This window comes from Monodon monoceros, unplaced genomic scaffold, assembly GCF_005190385.1.
Source record: "Monodon monoceros isolate NGI ecotype Baffin Bay Population unplaced genomic scaffold, NGI_Narwhal_1 Super_Scaffold_15, whole genome shotgun sequence".
Classification (NCBI taxonomy): domain Eukaryota; kingdom Metazoa; phylum Chordata; class Mammalia; order Artiodactyla; family Monodontidae; genus Monodon; species Monodon monoceros.
In genome coordinates, this window is record NW_021703771.1 from 67,656,964 (window position 1) to 67,676,714 (window position 19,751).

The following is a 19,751-nucleotide window of genomic DNA, read 5'->3' on the forward strand; positions in this document are numbered from 1 at the left end:
ACCCCACCTCCCACAAATTCCCACCTCACCCCTACCCACACCCTAAGCCAACCAAATAAAAGTAGAAAACACAGCATCCAGAAGCCTGGGGTATCGATAGTTTCTCTAGAATCTCAAAACACTGTAAAAAAAAAACAAACATATTTTGGCATCAAATCTGGAGATGTGGCTTCAAACCATGGCCATTCATTTTGATGGAGCCAATCTGGCCAGGTACACACACTGCAAGTGAACTTATTTTTTGGTTCAACCAGATACTGTTGGATTCTGTGCAGGGACGTGCAGGAGAGGATAGTGTGCACTCAATGTTCCCCCATGTCTGATATCCAATAGCTCATCTTTGTTCTGCCCAGAAGCTTTGAGAAATTCTTTAGATCTTTCTCATAAATGAAGTAGAGTCAGCAATTCACTTGCGAAGAGTTATGTAAGCAAAATTTGAGCTACTGATAGAAGCAACTGGAAAAAGCAAATCACTTTGCATATTTTTTTAATGATCAAGCTAACTGTATTGCTTACTCTCCATCATTCTATTACAATTTCTTTTCTGATGTGATGTCAAAAGTCATCTATTCTCAAAAGTGCAGGAGTTGTTAAGAAAGCCAATGTTCAGCTGGCAAAACTCAAAATAGAATGTTTTCCAAATCTTGTTCTCAGTGGGATTCAGCCAAATTTAGCCCTTCATAGGTACTTAATATTCTCCCAAGAATATCTGAGGTCTTTGTTGTTAACTACCCACCATGTCCAGCAATTTGTTAAGTCCTTTTCTTTTTAAAGCATAATACTTTTAGGATTAACCTTACATCTGGAGAAAAAAACAATCAAACCAGTTTATGGAAACTGGTATTTGTCTACAGACCAAATGCTGAAATATAAATTCCTACTGTTCATAGCCTTAAACATAAAAACTTTGGGAGAAGTGGCAAGGTTAAAGGGAAAGTAGAATTTCTAAGTGGATTCTTGGGCCTGGGGGAAATTTCAACATTAAAAAGGCAGGAAAAAAAAAAAAAATGAAAACAGGTATCCATTGCTAGGCACCAAAAATAGTACAGGGCAATCAAGCAAAACGACTGACTTTGTGCAAAATCATTGTACATTCACTGTAAATAGCATCTACTGTTACCAAGCCTCACACAGACTTGGTACAGCGTGGAGCCAGGCATACGCATGGATGGAGAACGCCCACAGTGGCAGGGTCCTCAAACAGAGCTGAAGGCATGGGTGAAGACTGTTAGAGGAAAACTCAGAAGGCTGGGGACTCTCCTTCTGGAGGAATTCTGTTAATTAAGAGAGCTGAGCACTCACCTGGAAATGATTACCTGTGGTCTTACACTGAGGCATCAATGACCTTGACCAGAGCTCCCGAGAGCCCACCTGGTTCTAGCGTGGCTTCTTGGTGTACCGAGCACACGCTAACTATTTGCAAGCCCATCGTGAGATCACAGTAATTAGAAAAAAGGAAAAAGTGTAACAGTTCATGTTACCTGAAATGGTCTCCCAGTATTCGGTAGATCAGCAGAGGCAATATCTAGAACAGAGCCACAACCACCAAATCGTTCATTCTGACAGCCATAGACAACCAGCGGGATTTCTAAGGAAGAATTAAGGTCCTACAAAGAGTGTGCAGTTCAAGTGCCTACTGTGACAAAACTAGGGTGGGTTTATACCAGCTAGCCTGGAGAGGAAAGGCTATGCTACTCTTAAAAACAATTAAACTGAGACTTCCCTGGTGGTGCAGTGGTTAAGAATCCACCTGCCAATGCAGGGGACACGGGTTTGATCCCTGGTCTGGGAAGATCCCACATGCCGCGGAGCAACTAAGCCCGTGCGCCACAACTACTGAGCCAGTGCTCTAGAGCCCACGAGCCACAGCTACTGAAGCCCACGTGCCTATTGCCTGTGCTCCACAACAAGAGAAGCCACTGCAAGGAGAAGCCCGCTCACCACAATGAAGAATAGCCCCCACTGGCCACAACTAGAGACAGCCTGCATGCAGCAGCAAAGACCCAACGCAGCCAAAAAATAAATTAATTATCAAAAAAACAGCCACACTTATCAAAAAATAATTAAACTTAGGCTTCGTCTTAAAAATCCAGTTACACAATCCAGTTACACAAAAGAAAGAGATTTAAAGAATATAGAAACTAATGTGTCACAACTGCAAACGGAATGAAAACTGACTGTGTAGCTGCTGAATGCTCAGAGCTCGGTGCTCTCTCTGATCTTTCCTAGATGATTTTTTGGAATCATTAGAGAATTGGAGCCAGAAAGGAGGCAGGAATTTAATCCAGGGATTTTCACCTCTTAAAAATAATAGATTTTTCCCTGTTCTTTCCTCAAACAGATACAACCTGTGACCTAGTACAAGCCAGACTAAAGCAGAGCCACTCTGTAAGGCAGGATGGGCAGAGAGCTTATAAAGCGGAAACTGTACATATTTTCATATTCAAAACCCTCTCTATTATTTTTAAAGTGATTAAATGATTCACACACAGCAAAATAAGTACATAAAAATATGCAAGTATGAAACTGAGTTGTTGAATTATCAAATAATTTTTTAAAAGATCTTTAGAGGTTAACTTGCTGTATTCAGTATTTGTGTCGCTTATTCTGTGAAAGACAGAATTCAAAGAGCTGTAACTTTATCAATTTCCCATTTATTTACAATTATAGTATCATAAATGATTTGTTTTTTCCTTTGTATTTACTTCTGACTTAAAATTTTTCAAGCCTTCTACGTAATAGGTATTCCTGGCAAAAATAAACAATAAAAACGTATTAACAGAGAAAGAAAATTTTTAAATCACCTATTATCTCTTCACTAAAGGCAAAACAGATGCATAGTCTTCAGATCTTTTCCTATGCACACTGTTTTATAATCTAATTTATGGTTTATCTTTACCCAACAGTTTGTCATGTGTTTCTTGCTCTAGCTTACTTAATAGTTATGTGTTTATTGATATTAAAAATGAGGTAATTTTATTATTCAAAAATCTTTCCTAAAAATTTTTTGGCCAAGGGATACTGTATTTTATAATGTGCACCTCCTATAATTTGTTTCATAAGTCTCTGTTTTCATGTTGTAGAAATGGGTTCTGTTTCTACTATGATGTTTGGCCATTTTCGAGTTCACAGGAAGAGTACGAGACATTAACCCGTGAAGTCAAAGGATACTCATCAGGCGGAGAGCGGCTGCGCACATGATACACGGCTCCACGGTGACGTACAGCACCATGTGTTCAAACACCTCAGAAGGACTCTTGCCATGTCGACGACACCAATCGAGGGCCTGGTCGATGGCCACCATTTCTGCATGTCGAGTAGCCTGAAAGAAGAGGTGCCTGCATTGACCTTGTTGGCTACATGTAACTGTATTTTACAAATATTCAAAAGTAAATATGAAAAATAGGCCTATCATTTCTGCCAGCGTTTTAGCAAATAAAGGTTTCAGGACACCATTAGCAGTTGACACTCTAGTTCCTAGTTCAAGTACCATAACCTCACCAACAAAAGACACCTAATCTGAGATGCCACACGAATTATGCTCTATTTTTAGTTAAGTACCTAAATACTTTAGGGGACACTCTTTCAATTAAAATGCCATAGAGAGATAAGTCTCAAAAAAAAAAGTGTCTGTGGTTCCTGAATATTTCAGGGGACACTTGAAATTTTCCTAAGCATGTGTTCCAGTGACGGATGTTTTCAAGGCTGTCACTGGCCTCGCTCTAAGCAAATCTGTATTCAGAATATCATCACTGGACTGTCACCACTTGTGTCACTGGACTGTCACCACTTGTGTCTTCTTCGGGATGAGATTTTATATACTGCAGACTCTAGAGAGGAGCAGAGATTTGGTATCAGTCTCAGATACCTCATGGGAGTAGTTGAGTACAGGAGAAATCACGTAGTCGGGAATGAACCACGCTTCAATCTGAATCCTGACTGTGATGTTACTGATTATACAGCCCTGGGCAAGTTACATAGCTTCTCCAAGCCTTGGTTTCCCCAGTGTAATACTGGATATACTGGTATCTACAGCTCATAAAGCGATCTGAATTATATGAAGCACAATGACGCATAACGTGATATATGCACTCTGCTCTGTGATAATTATTGATAATATTCATGATAATCATGTTTATCAATAAACTTACACGGAATGTCAACTATGTATAAGCCACTGTGCTAAACTCTTTGTGGGGAAAAAAAGTCTCTGTCCTCAACGAGCATAAAATTTGATGGGACAAACAGAAAGGTGTTCATTTACCTGTGACATAGGGCAGGGTGTGGAAAGTGCTGGCACAGTGGCCAAGGTACCATGGAAGCCAGAGGCAGATGGGAGCATTGCTGGCCCAGAATTAATATAAACTCGGAGCTGGAAGGTGCTTTAGCAAAGAGGTTCCCACACATGACTGCATACCAGCACCAACTGGGGAGCTTAAAAAAGAAAAGTTTCCCCAACTCAGGTGCTTTTTAAAATTCAGATTCAGAACTACTGAATCAAATGTCCCCATAGTTCTCAAGAAATAATCGTTGACATAAATCACCTCAATCAACTCTTTTACTGCTGAAGAACCAGAAGCTAAGCTACATTAGGAGGTTACTAAAGACACACAGCTGGGAGAGGTGATGGTGGTGGTGACAGAGGGTGATGGTATCAGAGCCAAAAGTAGGATTGGGGTCTCCTCATTTGGGGTCAAGAGTCTTGCTATACTGTGATTATAGGGTAATCTTCTATAGAGCATAGAAAACTAAAAATAAATCCAGGTTAATTTCAAGGTGTGTAAGAAACCCAGGTCACTGGGGGTTTAGATGGATGTTGCTAGGACATTCAGTGATCTCACCTTAAAGATATTGTACTGAACTACAAAATACACATAGGGAGATATGACAGTTATTTAAAACACAAAATTCCACTCCTGCATAAGTATCTGTATATTCACCAATTGCTGTATTATGGTCTATTACTTATCTCAGAAGCATTTTGATATCCACATAACAATTGCTTCGTGAATCTGGGTTCCTATTTTGCTTGTGTTTCACTAAATCTGAGTTTTCTTTTTGATAGATGTGATGGATGAACTTTAAAGTCCTCACAGCACCAGTTCCAACACCAGCTTGTTCTCTGGCTCCCAAGTAAGATCAAGGTCTGTGTGAGGGGTATTAAAGTCATAAGCTATCCTTGGGTCCACCTAGCACTTTTTATAATCCTAAAACTTGATACTTCATTTATACTCACTGTGACACACTGTTGTGATACCATGTTCAGGAAGTGTTGCCTTAATTCATGAACTTCTCAACCTAACCACAATAAATTAAAGTCACACAAGCTTTTAAAGTGTACCTGTAGATAGAGACAGCAGGTGGTGGAGACTGTATTTCACTGAATTATCTGATTTAGGAATAGCTTCCTTTATACAATCTTTTTATACTTCCATAGCTATCAACTGAGGGTGACTTTTTAATTTACCACAAGGAATACACTATTTAAAGGTACTAAAGGATACGATATGAATTAAATTGATGTGTTTTATAAAGTAGAATTTTCATTAAAAAAATCAACATGTATCACTTTTATAATCAGAAAAAAAAGGGCATTCAAAAAAAGAGATGTTTAGGGAAACCATCCTTCCATTGTTACTCACGGGACTCTACACAGACCCATCTTCTAGTCAACTACGATAAATTCATTCCACACCTACCATCACTTCCATATGTCTGCAATTATACTATTCAACTCACATACATTTTTGGTTTGATTAACTTCATTTCTTCCCTTCCCTACAACTTCATTGTTGTAGACCAAAAGGCAGCCAACAGGAACCTCAATATTTTCTAGGGCTTCTTTGGCCTGAAAGACAAAATGGAAAATCTAAGAGGTAATGTTCAAAACATGAAAAGATGGTAGGAGAGAAAAGATGCAGCCTGAGCAGAAGACACACGTACAAACACCAGAACAAAGAAATGCAGGTCAGCCTTCCCTTTTCTCAAACATACTTTAGTATTTAATGCCTTTGTTCTCTATCGTATCCATATTAAGGAGGCTCAGGAACAAATCCACTTCATGGGTCCTGAGTCCCCTGACTTTTTTCTTCTCACTGAAGGGAGAAGTAATCAAAAGACTGCTACTGACTCTTTTTGCTATTGACTCTTTTGTTTTAATTGCCAGGGTCTATGCACCTTTTCTGAGATAGGGTATATATCTGCAAAGAGGCAGAAGAATAAGTAACATTTATAAATCTTTTATTAAAATTCTTTCCTTGTTGAAATGCTACTTATTTTTTTGTTTCTTTAAAAATTACAGAAAATATCCTCTAGAGTTCCAACAGCATAAAGGTGACCAGACTGGATATCTCCCTGTGCCCACAATTTCTGCTCTAAGTGAGACAATAAAGTTTAGGAGCACTCTATACAAAGAAATAGCATAACGACTTTGGAAAACATTTTGGAAGTTTCTTTAAGAAGTAAACATACATATAGCCTGTGAACATATAGCCTATTCTACTCCTAAGTATTTATTTAAGAGAAGGGAATATATGTCCACCAAAAAACCTTGTAAAAGAATGTTCATAACAGCTTGATTCATAATAGCCAAACTCTGGAAATAGAACAGGTGCCCATCAACAAAAGAATGAATAAACAAACTGTGGCATATTAACACAATAGAAGACCATTCAGCAATAAGAAGAAACAAACTACTGATACACACAACAACATGGATGAATCCCAGACTTGCTAAGGTAAAAGAAGTCAAACACAAATCATGTGAAGTACTAGAACAGACTAAACTAAACTATGATGAAAGAAATTGGAACGGTGGTTGCTTCATGAAAGGGGATGTGTAGATTGGAAAGGGACACAAGGACATTTTCTGTGGTGGTGAAAACTTTATCTTGATAAGGATGTGGCTTACACAGATGTCTGCATCACTCAAAACTGAATAATACATTTAAGAACTGTGCATCTCACTGTATGTGACGTATACTTCAACTGAAAAACACAAATGAGAAAAATAAGTTTAGGCATAGTTCCATCACCATCCCAGGAATGGCAAACCAATTTATTATATTTGCAAAGTCTCCCCTCTATCAGAGGCTGCCCATTTTTCTTCTAGCGCTATGGCTGAGGGAACTCCAGCAGCTCTGGGGCCCAGGACAGCTAAGGAATACTTCTTCAGGCAGAGAGCAAAAACAGGCAGGTTACCTCTGGGATGCCCTGATACCACAGGTGAGAGAGAACCTTAAATGGGTGCAACCCTTGGACTAGTATACAATCATTGCCACCTCACTACAATTAAAAATCCCAAGTACAGCTGTTTCTAGAAAGGCACAGCATTTCCTACTTTGGCAGGCCGGAAGATCCTTTGGAAGACAAGACTCCCATTTAAGCGGAGGTATCTTCACACACCATAGGGCATATAAAGTGCCAAGTTGAAGACTTAGCTGAAAAAAGAGTGTTCCATCTCCTGCACTAGCCTCTTGCTCCCAGCTACACTATTTACAGTAGCAATAACGTCCTATCATAATGCCAGCGTGGGTTCCTTAGCTGCTTCAAGCTTGCTCAACTGACACTTATCATTTGGCCAAAAGCGCTGAAAGGAGAGGCACGTGGTGGGAGCATATTGTACTTCTCTCCCATCTGGAGTGGTGGGATAGAGCTGGGGCATGGAGAGGTGTAAACAGACAGTATCTGAAGCAATAAGACCGCATTCCTCAGAATTGTGTCATGAACTACCCACAGGCTAGTGCTGTCCCAGTTCTGTAAAAACAGTTAAAGCATACCCAGTTTATGCAAAGTTTGAAAGACTGAAGAGTTCCAAGGTTTGGTGACTATATACAAATAAATATACAAATGTACCACAGGCTACTATAGAAAGGAAAGCCAGGAGGAGGACTGACAGCTGGGGAGGGTGGAGACTAAGTACTGGTGCAGTTAAGGCAATCATCGCACAAAGAATGAAATTTAAAGTAAGCTTAAATCACTATTCTGACTTAACTATGCCTGTTTTTGAACTTTATATAAATGGACTCACGGCGTATATATTTTGTTTCTAGCTGCTTTTGTTTCACATGCTTTCAAGTTGCATCCATGTTCATTCCTGTAACTGTAGTTCACTTTCATTGCCCTATATTACTTTGTATGCATATACCACAGTTTATTTATACAATCTGTTGATAGATGTTTGGGTTGTTTCCACTTCTTGATTATTACTAATAATGCCGTATGAACATGTTTATACCTGTCTCTTCAGGTACTATTAATTTCTGTTGAGTATATACCTAACAGTAAATTTACTGGGTTAGAGGCTATTGTGTGTGTTTGCCTTTAGTACAATAGATACTGCCAGTTTCCCAAAGTGGTTGTAATAATTTACATTCCCATGAACAGCGTGTGAGAGTTCCCGCTGCTCTACATCCTCACTGACAACTGCAATTGTTAATATTATTTATTTTGGATATTTTGATGGATATGAGGTAGTGTTTGTGGTTTTAATTTTCATTTCCCTGGTGAGTTAAGAGGTTTACCATTTTTTCGTAAGTTTACTGACATTTGGATATCTCTAGTGAAGTTCCTGTTCAAATATGTTGATCAGTTTTCCTTTGTGTTGTTTGTCTTCACAAAAATAAAAAATTAATTGAAGGAAAACAAAATAAAATAAGCTTAGGATGACACATAACCTGGGGTACACAAGAGAGACAAATCATTTTTTCATCCATCAAGTATTTGTTGAGGATCTTGAAACAGGAAAGTTACCCTGGGTTATTCAGGTGGCCCTAAATGCAGTCATAAGTGTCCTTATGAGAGAGGCAGAGAGAAATCTGACACATAAAGTATAAAACACTGTGATGATGGAAGCAGAGAGACAGAGTTGAAGATGCTTCTCTATTGACTTTTAAGATGGCAGAAGGAGCCATGAACCAAGCAAGGAAGGTCGCTCTAGAAGCTGGAAAAGGCAAGGAGACATATTCTCCTCTAGAGCCTCCAGAGGGCGCACAGCCCTGCTGACAATTGGTTTTGGCACAGTGAAACCCAGTGTGGACTCTGGGCCTCCAGAACGATAAGAGAATAAACTTGGGTTGTTTTAAGCTATCAGATGTGCGGTAATTTGTTACAGCACCCATAGGAAACTAATACACCCTGTTAAGAGGAAGAAAAGATAAGCTAAAACGGGAAGAAAATATTTACAAACCACATATTCAACAAAAGTCTAGATCTGGACTATGTAAAGAATGCTCAAAATTCAACAGTGAAAAAAAAACTGTTAGAAAACGGGCAATAGATATTTAAAGACATTTTATCAAAGAGGGCATACAGATGGCAAATAAGCACATGAAAAGATGGTCACAACATTAGCCATTAGCGAAGGCAAATTAAAACCACAATGAGATTATCACTACACACTTAGCAGAATGGCTAAAATAGAAAGTATCAGTGCCAAATACCAGCAAGGCTGAGAAACAGGATCACTCATCTATTGCCAGTAGGAATGTAAAATGGTACAGCCACCCTGGGAGATTGTTCGGCAGTTCCTTAAAAAGCTAAACATGCACTTAACATATGACCCAACAATTGCACTCCTGGGCATTTATTTACCCAGGGAAATGAAACCTTATGTTCATACAATACGCAATTTTGTATACAGACATGAATGTTCCTGGGAGTTTTATTCATAATAGCCAAAAACTGGAAATGACCCAAATGTCCTTCAAAGAGTGACTGGTTAGACAAAGTGTGCTACATCTATCCATGGAAAACTACCCAGCAATAAAAAGGAATCAACTATTAATTGACTCAAAACTTGGATGGATCTCAAGGAAATTATGTTGAATGAAAAAATAAATCCCCAAAGGTGACATAGTCATGTATAAAACATTCTTGAATGACAAAACTACAGGTATGGAGAACAGATAAATGACTGCCGGGGTTTAGGGTTTGGGAGGGATGGTGGCTATAAAGAGGTAGCATGAGGAAGCCTTGTGGTGATGGAGCAGTTCTGGTGGTGATTACACAAAACTAAACAGGTGACAAAATTGCATAGAACTACACATACACACAGACACACGCGCATACACAAACGCTTTAAGGTTAGCACATAAAGGTGATGAAATCTGAACAAGCCCTGCAGACTGGGTCAATGCCACATTCCCGGCTCTAATATGTTACTACAGTTACAGAAGATGTTACCATTGGAGGGAACTACCTGAAGGGTATGTGAGCCTTCTCTGTATACTCTGTGGCAACTTCCTATGAATCTGTAATTATTGCAAATTGAAACATTAAAAAAAAAATAAAGGTGGAATAAACAGAGAAGGCTCTTACAATGGCGATTAAGAAGAGATGCCTCCTGAGGTAGGAGGAAAACCAGGAGTATCTGGTGTTATGGAAGATCCAAGGAAAAAACTAGGCCAAGAAAGAAGGGTCAATTTGGGTGGAAGGGAGGGAATGAAACCAGTGACCTGAAGAGTGACTTGCCTGTACGTTACATTTCTAGCTTCTATTACAACAGACTGTTATGTCTCCATCTCACGTGTTCTGATTCTGAGCTTGCAAATATCATTAGCTTAGAGCTTACTGAAAAACTTACCTTGATCCAGGACTATTTTAAGCACTGTATTAATTCATTTAGTTTATAACCCTATGAGACTGGTTCCGTGAGCTTCCCCATTTTACAGATGAGAAGACTGAGCCATGGGAAGGTTATGGAATTAGCCCCTGTAAGAGGCTGGGACTAGAGTCCAGGCAATCTGGCTCCATCCACTCACTTGTTCAACAAGTCTTTGTGGAGCACCTACCAGATGTCAGGTTCCTGGGCTCTCTGCCATGGCTCTGTCTCTAATTTCTACTGTAATTACCGTTGTTCAGCTACTTTATCAGTGTTTGGGTTCTTAGTAGGTCTAGTTCAAGGGACAAAAGGAGAGGGGACATTTAGCAAGAGAGTGAGGCATAGGAAGTTTAAAGGTTAAAAAAAAAACTGCGAGAGTAAACAAATGGGGAGCCATGTGACAAGGATTTTCTGTAAAACTATCTCCTGAAGAATTCTATGTGAGGCTATGTGGCCATTTCAAATGTGCAGAAGAGAATCCAAGAGTAAGAGGAAAGGGAGTAAGTGGCCAGGGAGAAGGTGAACCCAAGCTGCCCAGTAGGGTTCCTTCCAAGTCCTGACTTGTTCACCTGGAAGACAGCCGGGGCCACGCTGCAGGGCCTGGCAGCCCCTTCACCAGGGTCTCCAGGTGACGGGGCTTGTGCCTTTCATTCTTTCCTTTGGATTTTCTCTTTTTCCCTTCCAGCAAATTATCTCCTTTTAACTCTGTTTCCCAACCCTGAATATTATCTTCCTACTTCCTTAGATTAACGTGTTTTTTTGTGAAATGCCTTCCTTTGCTGTCCAAATTAGAGAGAAAATGTGAGTGAAGGCAGTATTTTAAAAAGGCAAATAATGTTGTTGATTAAAGTTGTTGCCAAGCTCACAGTGAGGGGGTGGGCAGCTGGAATGGCGAGTTAGGGAGGAGGTGGTGAGAATAACCCAAAAACTCCATGGAAGTGAGTTTAGAGTGAAATGCTTTTCAATTAAAAAAAATATAGATGGGTGTGTTTACATGTATATAAAACACATGTGTATATATGCATATATCAAATATATATTTGCTTTGCTGTCACATTCAAAATAGATTTAATTAAGCTGAAAAGAATTTTCAACTCATCCCATCTCGTACTTTCCAATACTCCCACCAACTCTTCTGTCAAGTCTGATCACTTCTTTATGAATGCACAAGAACTCAGGCAAGGTGGGTCTGAAGTGTGTGCAGGTAGGTTTTTAACTCTCTCATCTTTTTTGACAGGAGCCAAGGCTCAGTTACTATTTAAAATGGCAACTTGGTCTTTCATAAATTAATAAATTATCAGCTTTCAAAACTGAAGAATGAAATCTCTCTTCTTCCTGGCCCAATTACTGGTTATCTACTCCAAAAGTCTTTAATGTCATTTCTATTGCTCTTTAAATATCATTTCCTTCACTCTAGTCAGACCCCGCAGGTTACAGACAATGACAGCTCTAGGATGGAAGAGATTTTGGAGTTTCTCTAAAGCCATCGCTCCCATAAACTACTCTCTAGTGATGCAGTGGTAAAAGGAGGAGAGATGGGGACAGACTGCAGTGTGCACAGACTCTTGGTGAGTCCCCAGGTATATCTCCTACAAAAGAAAAAAAAAAATCAGGGGAAAAGACAATTTAGCCAGAACAACTCTTAGGTAGAAAATAATAACGTTCAAAAGGTCAAACTACGCTACAGCTGTTACTGCTAATGACTCTCGGAAGCTCTCTTTTCCCTCTACAACATTAAATTCCTCAACCTGGCACCGAGAGCCTCCCAACTACCACCCACGCTTCCCACCAGCCAAATAAGCCAGCCTAACTTTTCATTATCCTTCTAGGTCCTTGGTTCTTAAACTTTCCAGAGCCCCTCTGAGAATCTGATGAACGTTATTTATGGACTCTCAAACGTGAAAAAGGCACATGCACATGACACTTTTATACATAGCGTCAGGGTTTATAGATCCCCCTAAAACCTGGGCTCCTGTTAGGAAGCCCTATTCTGAACAAACAGCTGGATCACCTCCTAACCTAAGACCAAGTCCTCCATTTCTTTGGACTTGACGGTTCCTCTGCTTGTTCAACCTTTCTCTCCTTTGCCACCCACCTACATCCCATTTTCCCTTTTTAAAGTTAAGAAAGCATCCTATAATTTAATTCAACTGACTTGCTCAGGACTTTGTCGCCTATTATCTGATAGTACTTTATATCTGTCTCTTATTTGGGACCCTGAACTTGTTACCATTAACTTTTTCATTTGTGCGTGGCTTAATTTTATCAATTAAACAGTATGCTCCTGGGAGGCAAGCACTAGATCCAAGCACTAGCAAACCTGTTTTGCTCACCTTTGCAGGCCTAGCACGCATCACAAGGCCTAATACACAGGAAACACTAAATCACGCCACATTTGTTACAACGCATGTGTTTGTGCTTGTTGTCTTTTTGAATTTTCCTCAGACCTAGCACAATATTATAGTAATACTAGGCGCCCAGAAAATGCAACAATAATACGCAATTGATTTATTCTAGAAAACTTGCAACTTTTCTCCCTCTATCTCTGACCCTCTGATAATACACACACACACACTCACACACACATACACACACACACTCATGTTTTCTTTTTTCCTAACTACGAAGTAAGTATGTTCAAGGTCAAAAACCTGGGGGTAAAAAAATCCACACATCAAAAAATAAAAACCACTCAATCCCAACACTCCAAAATGTGGTCTCTGTTATTATTCTGTGACAGAAAGTTTTCAGGTTTTTTTCTACGCCTGCACATACATGTTCGCAGTTTTCTAAAAAGTCAAATAGATTTATACTATATAAACAGCTCAACAGTCTGCCTTTTTCATTTAGAAATATATTACAAACATTTCCCCATGTTGAGTAATATTTTTTCAGCACATGATTTTTTTAAACTTAGATGGTGCTCCTTTACATGAATATTCATGATTCATTTAACTAGTCCCCTATTGTTTAACTAGAACATGGGGCTATTTTTCAAATTCCTCACTATTATAAACAAGGGAAGAACTTTATATCTCCATCACTTCCTTATGAATTGTTCCTAGAAATAGCTATAAAATACAAAGGGTTCCTACAATGTGATTTTTTAAAATAAAACTAATAACAAAGTTGGGCAAAAGAGGATATGCCTAGGCAATTCACAGAGAAAAAACAATCCGAGTGTCTAATTAGGACGCTCAATACACTGTAGTCAGTGGGATGAAAGTGAACCGGCAGAGAGGTCCAGTAGGGTGCACCGAGAGCAGTGAGTGACCAAACACAGCACAGCACAGGCAGGGCAGGGTGAAGACAGGTGGCTGGGCTCAAATCACAGCTCTCTCCTTACCAGTTCCCTAACTTTGGGAAGTTTACTTCACTCTAAACCTCAGTGTCCCCCTCTGAAGATGAGGCCAGTAATAATACACACCTGACAGGGTAGGGCTACTATGGGGCTTACACACTATGGCCTATATGAAACACTATCCACGGCACTGTGTCTGGAATGTAAAAGTGCAACACTGTTATTCTTTTATTTGATTCTAAGCCTACACCCTTAGAATTATATGCTCTGATGATTAAAACAATAACCTTTATTATACACTTAGCTCTCCAAAAGAAAACTGTCATGAAAAATAGTGATTTTACAAACAATAATAAAGTGTAGAGAACTTTATTTAAAGTTTGATAAATTTATCAAAGAACAACAAAAAAAAGTAACACAGATATTATAATACTTCTCACCTATAACATTGCCAAATATTAAAGAGTGATAATTTCAGGGCTAGTGGGAACAGGGGTAGGACAGAACATTCTCATACACTGGGGACGGAATTATGACCATTTCAGACCAGTGCTATCCAACAGAAGTTTCTGTAGTAATGGAAATATCCTTTGATCTGCACGGTCCAATATGGTAGCCACTGGCCATGTGTTGCTACTGAGTACTTGAAATGCAGCTAATGTGACTGAGGAACTGAATATCTAATTTTATTTCATCTTAATCAATTTAAACTTAAATAGCCACACGTGCTAGTGGCTACTACATTGGGCAGCATAATTCTAGAAGGCAATCTTAAAATGTCTAGATGGTTTTAAAATACATACATCCTTTGTCCCACTTTTGGTAATCTATTCCATAGCAATAAAAGTATTATGGAATGGGGGTGAGGAAAACAAACCAAAATAAGAAATATTTACGTCTAGAAAAAGATATTCACAATCATAAAGAAAATACGTAATTTCATTTATTTAAACATATATATGTCAAAAAAAAAATTTGAAAAAACCTAGCACAGAGATTTAATATAAGAAAAAAGTATATATGTCTGTTTACACATGGACAGAGATACATGGAAGGATGCTCCTAAAATTTTTATAACATTATCTCTGATGGTAGGATTTTTAGGTAATTATTACTTAATTTGTTAAATCTTTTTAAAGTTTGAATTTCTTATGACTATGAATTATTTATATAATCAGAAAAAGAAAACATTAAAATATTTTCATTTGGGGAAAAAAATACCATAAAGGCATTACTGGATCAAAGGATAAACTAGTTTTAAGGCTTTTTTATATATACATAGCAAAGTTGCCCTCTGGAAAGGTTGCCCCAATTTCAGCAACCAACTAGCCAGCTCCTCACACACACACCCTTACCAACAGCAAGCATTATAATTTTTTCACCTTTGCCTATTTAACAGGTGAAAAATTGTGACTCTTTAACTTGAATTTAATTTATTACTAGTGAAATCGCACACTGGTTCACTTGCTAGTTATTTGTATTTCTTTTAGAATAGCATGTTCATATCCTTCGACTTTTTCAAAATTAGGGTGTACATCTTTTCTCATTAGTTTGTAAAAGTTCTTTATATATTAAGGTTATCAAACCTGTCCTTTTATTTACATTGCAAATTTATTTACATTGCAAATTATTTACATTGCAAATATTTTCCCTCTTTGTCATCTGCTTTGTTACTTTGTATCTTATCTTTTTAATATGGAGAAGTTTTCAATACTTATATAACTAAAACCTATTCATTTTCCTTTTATGTTTTCTGCCTTTGGTCATATACTTTAAAGAATCCATCTCCATTCCAACTCCTCCAGGCCTTTGCCCAACAAATGCTAACATCAGAGACAAACATTCTAATTACTTGAACTGGTCATATAAATATGTGTACTCTGTACAAGTGCTGTGGGGATGCTAGTATCCTCCCTATTACTTGTATACTGAATATTTCACTTTCAAGTTCCTCAGAACACATTAATCAGAGATTAACTTGCTGCCTCCAGATTTGGTACCAGCTGTGCTTCTGGTCTGATCATAAATTCTTCTCAGAAGTACATAATACACTTGCAATTACTTCAACAATTCTTTGAAATAATTTAAGATTTGAAGTTTCTTTAGTGGGGAGGGAATGGTTGGACAAAGCCCAAGGTTTATGACAAGCTCTTTTTTCCCTTTTTTAAGTCCTGGAAGAAACATATACTATTGGCCAAAACCAAAAAAAATAAGTGCAAACTAAGGACTTCCTTGACCCTATGTCGATAAACTAGGTAATCACACCCCTAGGTGTTTATAATCTAATTAAAAGACAAAAATGTCAAGGCCAGAGAGGGCTTAGAAATTACTTGGAGTTCAACCACCCCATTTTATAGAGTAGGAAGCAATACCCTAGGGGGATAAAGTGACTTGCCCAAGGTCATACCAAAAGGTAGTAAAGACTCAAATGTTTAGTCCAGAAGACTAGAGAATAGTACAAAGATATGAAAGGATGGAAAGAAAACACATTTCTGATACACAAAGTGGAAAAGCTCAAAGACTGATTAAACTTAGCTGTTTATGGAACCACTATTGAGTCCTCTATGACAGCAACTCTCAAATTTTCATCTACACAAGCTCCACATAAATACTCTGAGGAGAGTTCCTGAAGCAAATGAAAATAAATGGAAGAGACCACGAATTCCCAGTATTCCAGCATTCCCTGGCCTCCAGGTCTCTCGCCCATAGAAAGATATAAACGCAGCTTAATCTGAGATATTTTAGCCTTCATGTGCATTTATTATCATCCTCACTACTTATAAAGATGCTGCCCAGGGACTTCCCTGGCCATCCAGTGCTTAAGACTCTGCGCTCCCACTGCAGTGGGCACGGGTTTGATCGCTGGTGGGGGAACTAAGATCCCACACGCCACGCAGCGCGGCCAGAAAAAAAAAAAAAGGCGCCGCCAGGCATATGATATTATTGAAATGATTTGGGGTAAGGAGAGTGAGATTTTTGATATCACATGAAAACTCCTTGTCTCCAACTTGGAGAATTTAGTAACATAAAAGGAGTTCAGAACAAACAACTCCATATTACAAATTAATTATTTAAAGGTATATGTGAACATTAAAGTATCAGACAGAAAGTTATGCATCCTGTAAGTTTAATGGGGGAAATAAATTTTGAAGTGGGCTTAAAGAGTGGGTCATGAAATCAAATCAGGGGTGATGACCAGCATTTTTTTTTTCCAAAATGCAATGAAAGAGAAATACCAGGAAAACTGTACATAGGAAGATTAAGTACTGTTCTGTAAAACTTTTGTTTCAATTTTATCTGTGTGTGTTTACTGGAATGTAATACAAAATAGATTTTTTTTTTACTGTGAGTGACTGTCAAAAGAGTATGAGGAACAAGTTTAAATGAACATATGCATATATGTGTGTGTGCATGATTTATATATATATACATATATGCCAAATAGACTTTTATCCCTATTAAAGAGTTCGATGGGACACGTAAGTATGGGTAAAGCTTGGATTATACACAAATCTTATTAGAGCCCTCCTTAATCAGGAGTCTTGAAAGGAGTGAGGGAAGTGAAAGGATGGATGGATGGACGGATGGACGGATGGATAGATGGATGAGAATCTGGCTGTTGAGGTACTTGTTTTTATCCTGCTCTCTACCGGAAACATCCTCAGCTTCCTTCCTTCTACTAGATAGAGTCAAGAGGTCATAAACACAAAATAATGTGACTTCGAGGATTTGCGAATGTCCACAGGAAACAAGGGGACGCAGCACGCCCGTGCCAGCAGCCCCCGAATAGGGATGTTCGGCGCATACTTCAAACAAGTGAAAAAGAAATAATTTCTGTATTTCGTCTCTTCCTTTCCTCAGAACCACTGTGAGAATGGGCTAAAGAACATTTCAGGACAGTAAAGCCAGGTGTTTACCCAGAGAATGCGAGCGCCATCGAGATTACTGAGACCAGAAAGCACCCCCGAGGACGTTTACTCGAATGCTTCGGCCAGGATAAGCCAGAGAAAATTCCCACCCTACACATCCACGTCCCGCCCCCTCACCATTTGCATCGCCTGTTCCATCCACTTTTCGGTCTCCTCCGCCAACACAGAGCACGCACCGCCCGTAATCTGCGTGGACCCCACCTTCGCCTCCATACTGCACCGGGGCAGCCTCGCTCAGCGCCGGAGGCCGCGGCGGAGGAGGAGCGCGGCAACGGAACGCGGTGGGGGCGGGCTGTCGTTTCCGGGGGAATCGAACTGTGAGGCACTCGGGAGCGAATTCTAGACGGACCACGGCGCCCCAGGCTAGTGAGCGGCGGCGGCGGCGGCGCGCCGGCAGCTACAGAAAGCGCAGCTGCTCAGCTACAGTCTCCGCCCCCTTCCCGCTCCGGTGACAGTCTCTGCGGAAAGTCGCGTTCGTGGTTTTTGGAGAGCACCGAGTGGGACGACGGCGGTCCAGCCGGGTAGTCCGTGCCAGGCGACGAAGAAACGTTTTCCTGGTGAACCATTCCTCCTTCCCTTTAGGCAGCCCGCACCCCCAGGGCCTGAAGATGCTGAGATCTACGTGGAATTTTCTGAAACGTCACAAAAAGAAATGCATCTTCCTGGGTACGGTCCTCGGAGGTGGGTGACAGCGTTCTTGGAAAGGGGCATAGGGAGGAGGGGGTGGGAGAGAGATGTCTGCCTTCTAAAATAGAGGTGGAGGTATCATGGCCCAGGATTCGTTCAACCATGGGACGGGGAACCGGGTGACAAACCTCCAGGGTTCTTTACATCTCTGCAGTTATGAAATTTGTGCCCTTTGCCCTGACACTGCCGCTTACTCTGTTTCTCGCCTTTTACTCACCCACCTTGGGAGAACCCACCACATTTTTTTTTTTCTGTTTCAAGGCACCGTTCTCTTACAGACATGTTTTTTTACTTCTCTTCTGTTGTTTTACTGTGAGGTTCTTCGCTTCTGTTTGGTACTTCCAGTACTTTGGCATTCACCGTTCGCAGAAGTTTCATAATACTCGAGGGAAGTTAACTAAAGCCTGCACTTCGAGTGCTTGTTCAAAGTTAATTTGAATTTTTGAAAACAGCACAATTGTACTGAAGGACTGGAAGGTATATGCTAGACAGAGAAACACAAATCAATATTTTAGCTCTGTTTCTGCTGTTTTAGAATACAAACTATGTAGTAAATTATGCAGTAAGAAAGTGCTTTCGGGAAGTTGTGCAATCTTCTCAGGATCTTCAAGATTGGGATGAATTCCCACATAGCTCACATAACTGAGTTGCACAGGCTAAGAGGAGATTTAGAAACAGATTAGATAGCAATCTTGAGAGCCTTTTTCCTCATAAGACAATCATGCAGGGGTCTAAAGGAGAGAATAAAAGGTCTTGTGTGATACAGGAGAAGGAAATGTAGGACTGTTAAGAGGAAATTTTTAGCATTTGAGTTTTTTGAGAAGTATTATCACTGACTACATGCTTTGGTTACAGAAATAGTTAAAAACAAGAGCAGAAGTTTCCCAAAGAATTTGGTTGTTTTTCTCTTACTATTGATTATATTCTATTGCCCCAAAACAATTTGAAATTAGCAATACTCTTAGCATCAATAATTCAGCTCTGTTGATTCTTGAAAATTTGAAACAGGCTTCTTGTTAATGAGGCAAGGAGAATGTTTTTCTCCTCTCTGAGGTCTACCACAGATCAATAATGATTATATGTAAATTTTTTTTTTTTTTTTTTTTTTTTTTTTTTGCGGTACGCGGGTCTCTCACTGTTGTGGCCTCTCCCGTTGCGGAGCACAGGCTCCAGACATGCAGGCTCAGCGGCCATGGCTCACGGGCCCAGCCGCTCCGCGTCATGTGGGATCTCG

At 39.6% G+C, this 19,751-nt stretch overlaps 3 protein-coding genes across 10 annotated transcripts in view; 1 reads left to right on the plus strand and 2 right to left on the minus strand.

The window, feature by feature from the left end:
- ADAT2 (adenosine deaminase tRNA specific 2) overlaps window positions 1-18,084 on the minus strand; it is an 85,607-nt gene extending 67,523 nt beyond the window's left edge. For all 3 annotated transcript variants that reach the window (XR_003793684.1, XR_003793683.1, XM_029223656.1), the window contains exons 1-4: window positions 17,948-18,084; window positions 5,744-5,848; window positions 3,172-3,322; window positions 1,482-1,588 (exon numbers count right to left, since the gene is read on the minus strand). Coding sequence is in view for 1 of the 3 variants with exons in the window: in XM_029223656.1 (XP_029079489.1) it covers window positions 1,482-1,588; window positions 3,172-3,322; window positions 5,744-5,848; window positions 17,948-18,043 (459 nt within the window). In the remaining 2 variants the exon portion in view is untranslated. The remainder of the gene's footprint in view (window positions 1-1,481; window positions 1,589-3,171; window positions 3,323-5,743; window positions 5,849-17,947) is intronic.
- FUCA2 (alpha-L-fucosidase 2) overlaps window positions 5,744-19,751 on the minus strand; it is a 73,997-nt gene continuing 59,989 nt past the window's right edge. The window contains exon 10 of one of the 2 annotated variants that reach the window (XR_003793679.1): window positions 5,744-5,848. The gene's annotated coding sequence lies outside the window, so the exon portion shown is untranslated. The remainder of the gene's footprint in view (window positions 5,849-19,751) is intronic. The other variant, XR_003793680.1, reaches the window with a different exon arrangement.
- PEX3 (peroxisomal biogenesis factor 3) overlaps window positions 18,170-19,751 on the plus strand; it is a 43,453-nt gene continuing 41,871 nt past the window's right edge. For 2 of the 5 annotated variants that reach the window (XM_029223655.1, XM_029223653.1), the window contains exon 1: window positions 18,220-18,511. In XM_029223655.1, the coding sequence (XP_029079488.1) occupies window positions 18,439-18,511 (73 nt within the window). In that variant the 5' untranslated portion in view covers window positions 18,220-18,438. Of the gene's footprint in view, window positions 18,512-19,751 lie in introns of all 5 variants that reach the window. The other 3 variants (XR_003793681.1, XR_003793682.1, XM_029223654.1) reach the window with 2 other exon arrangements.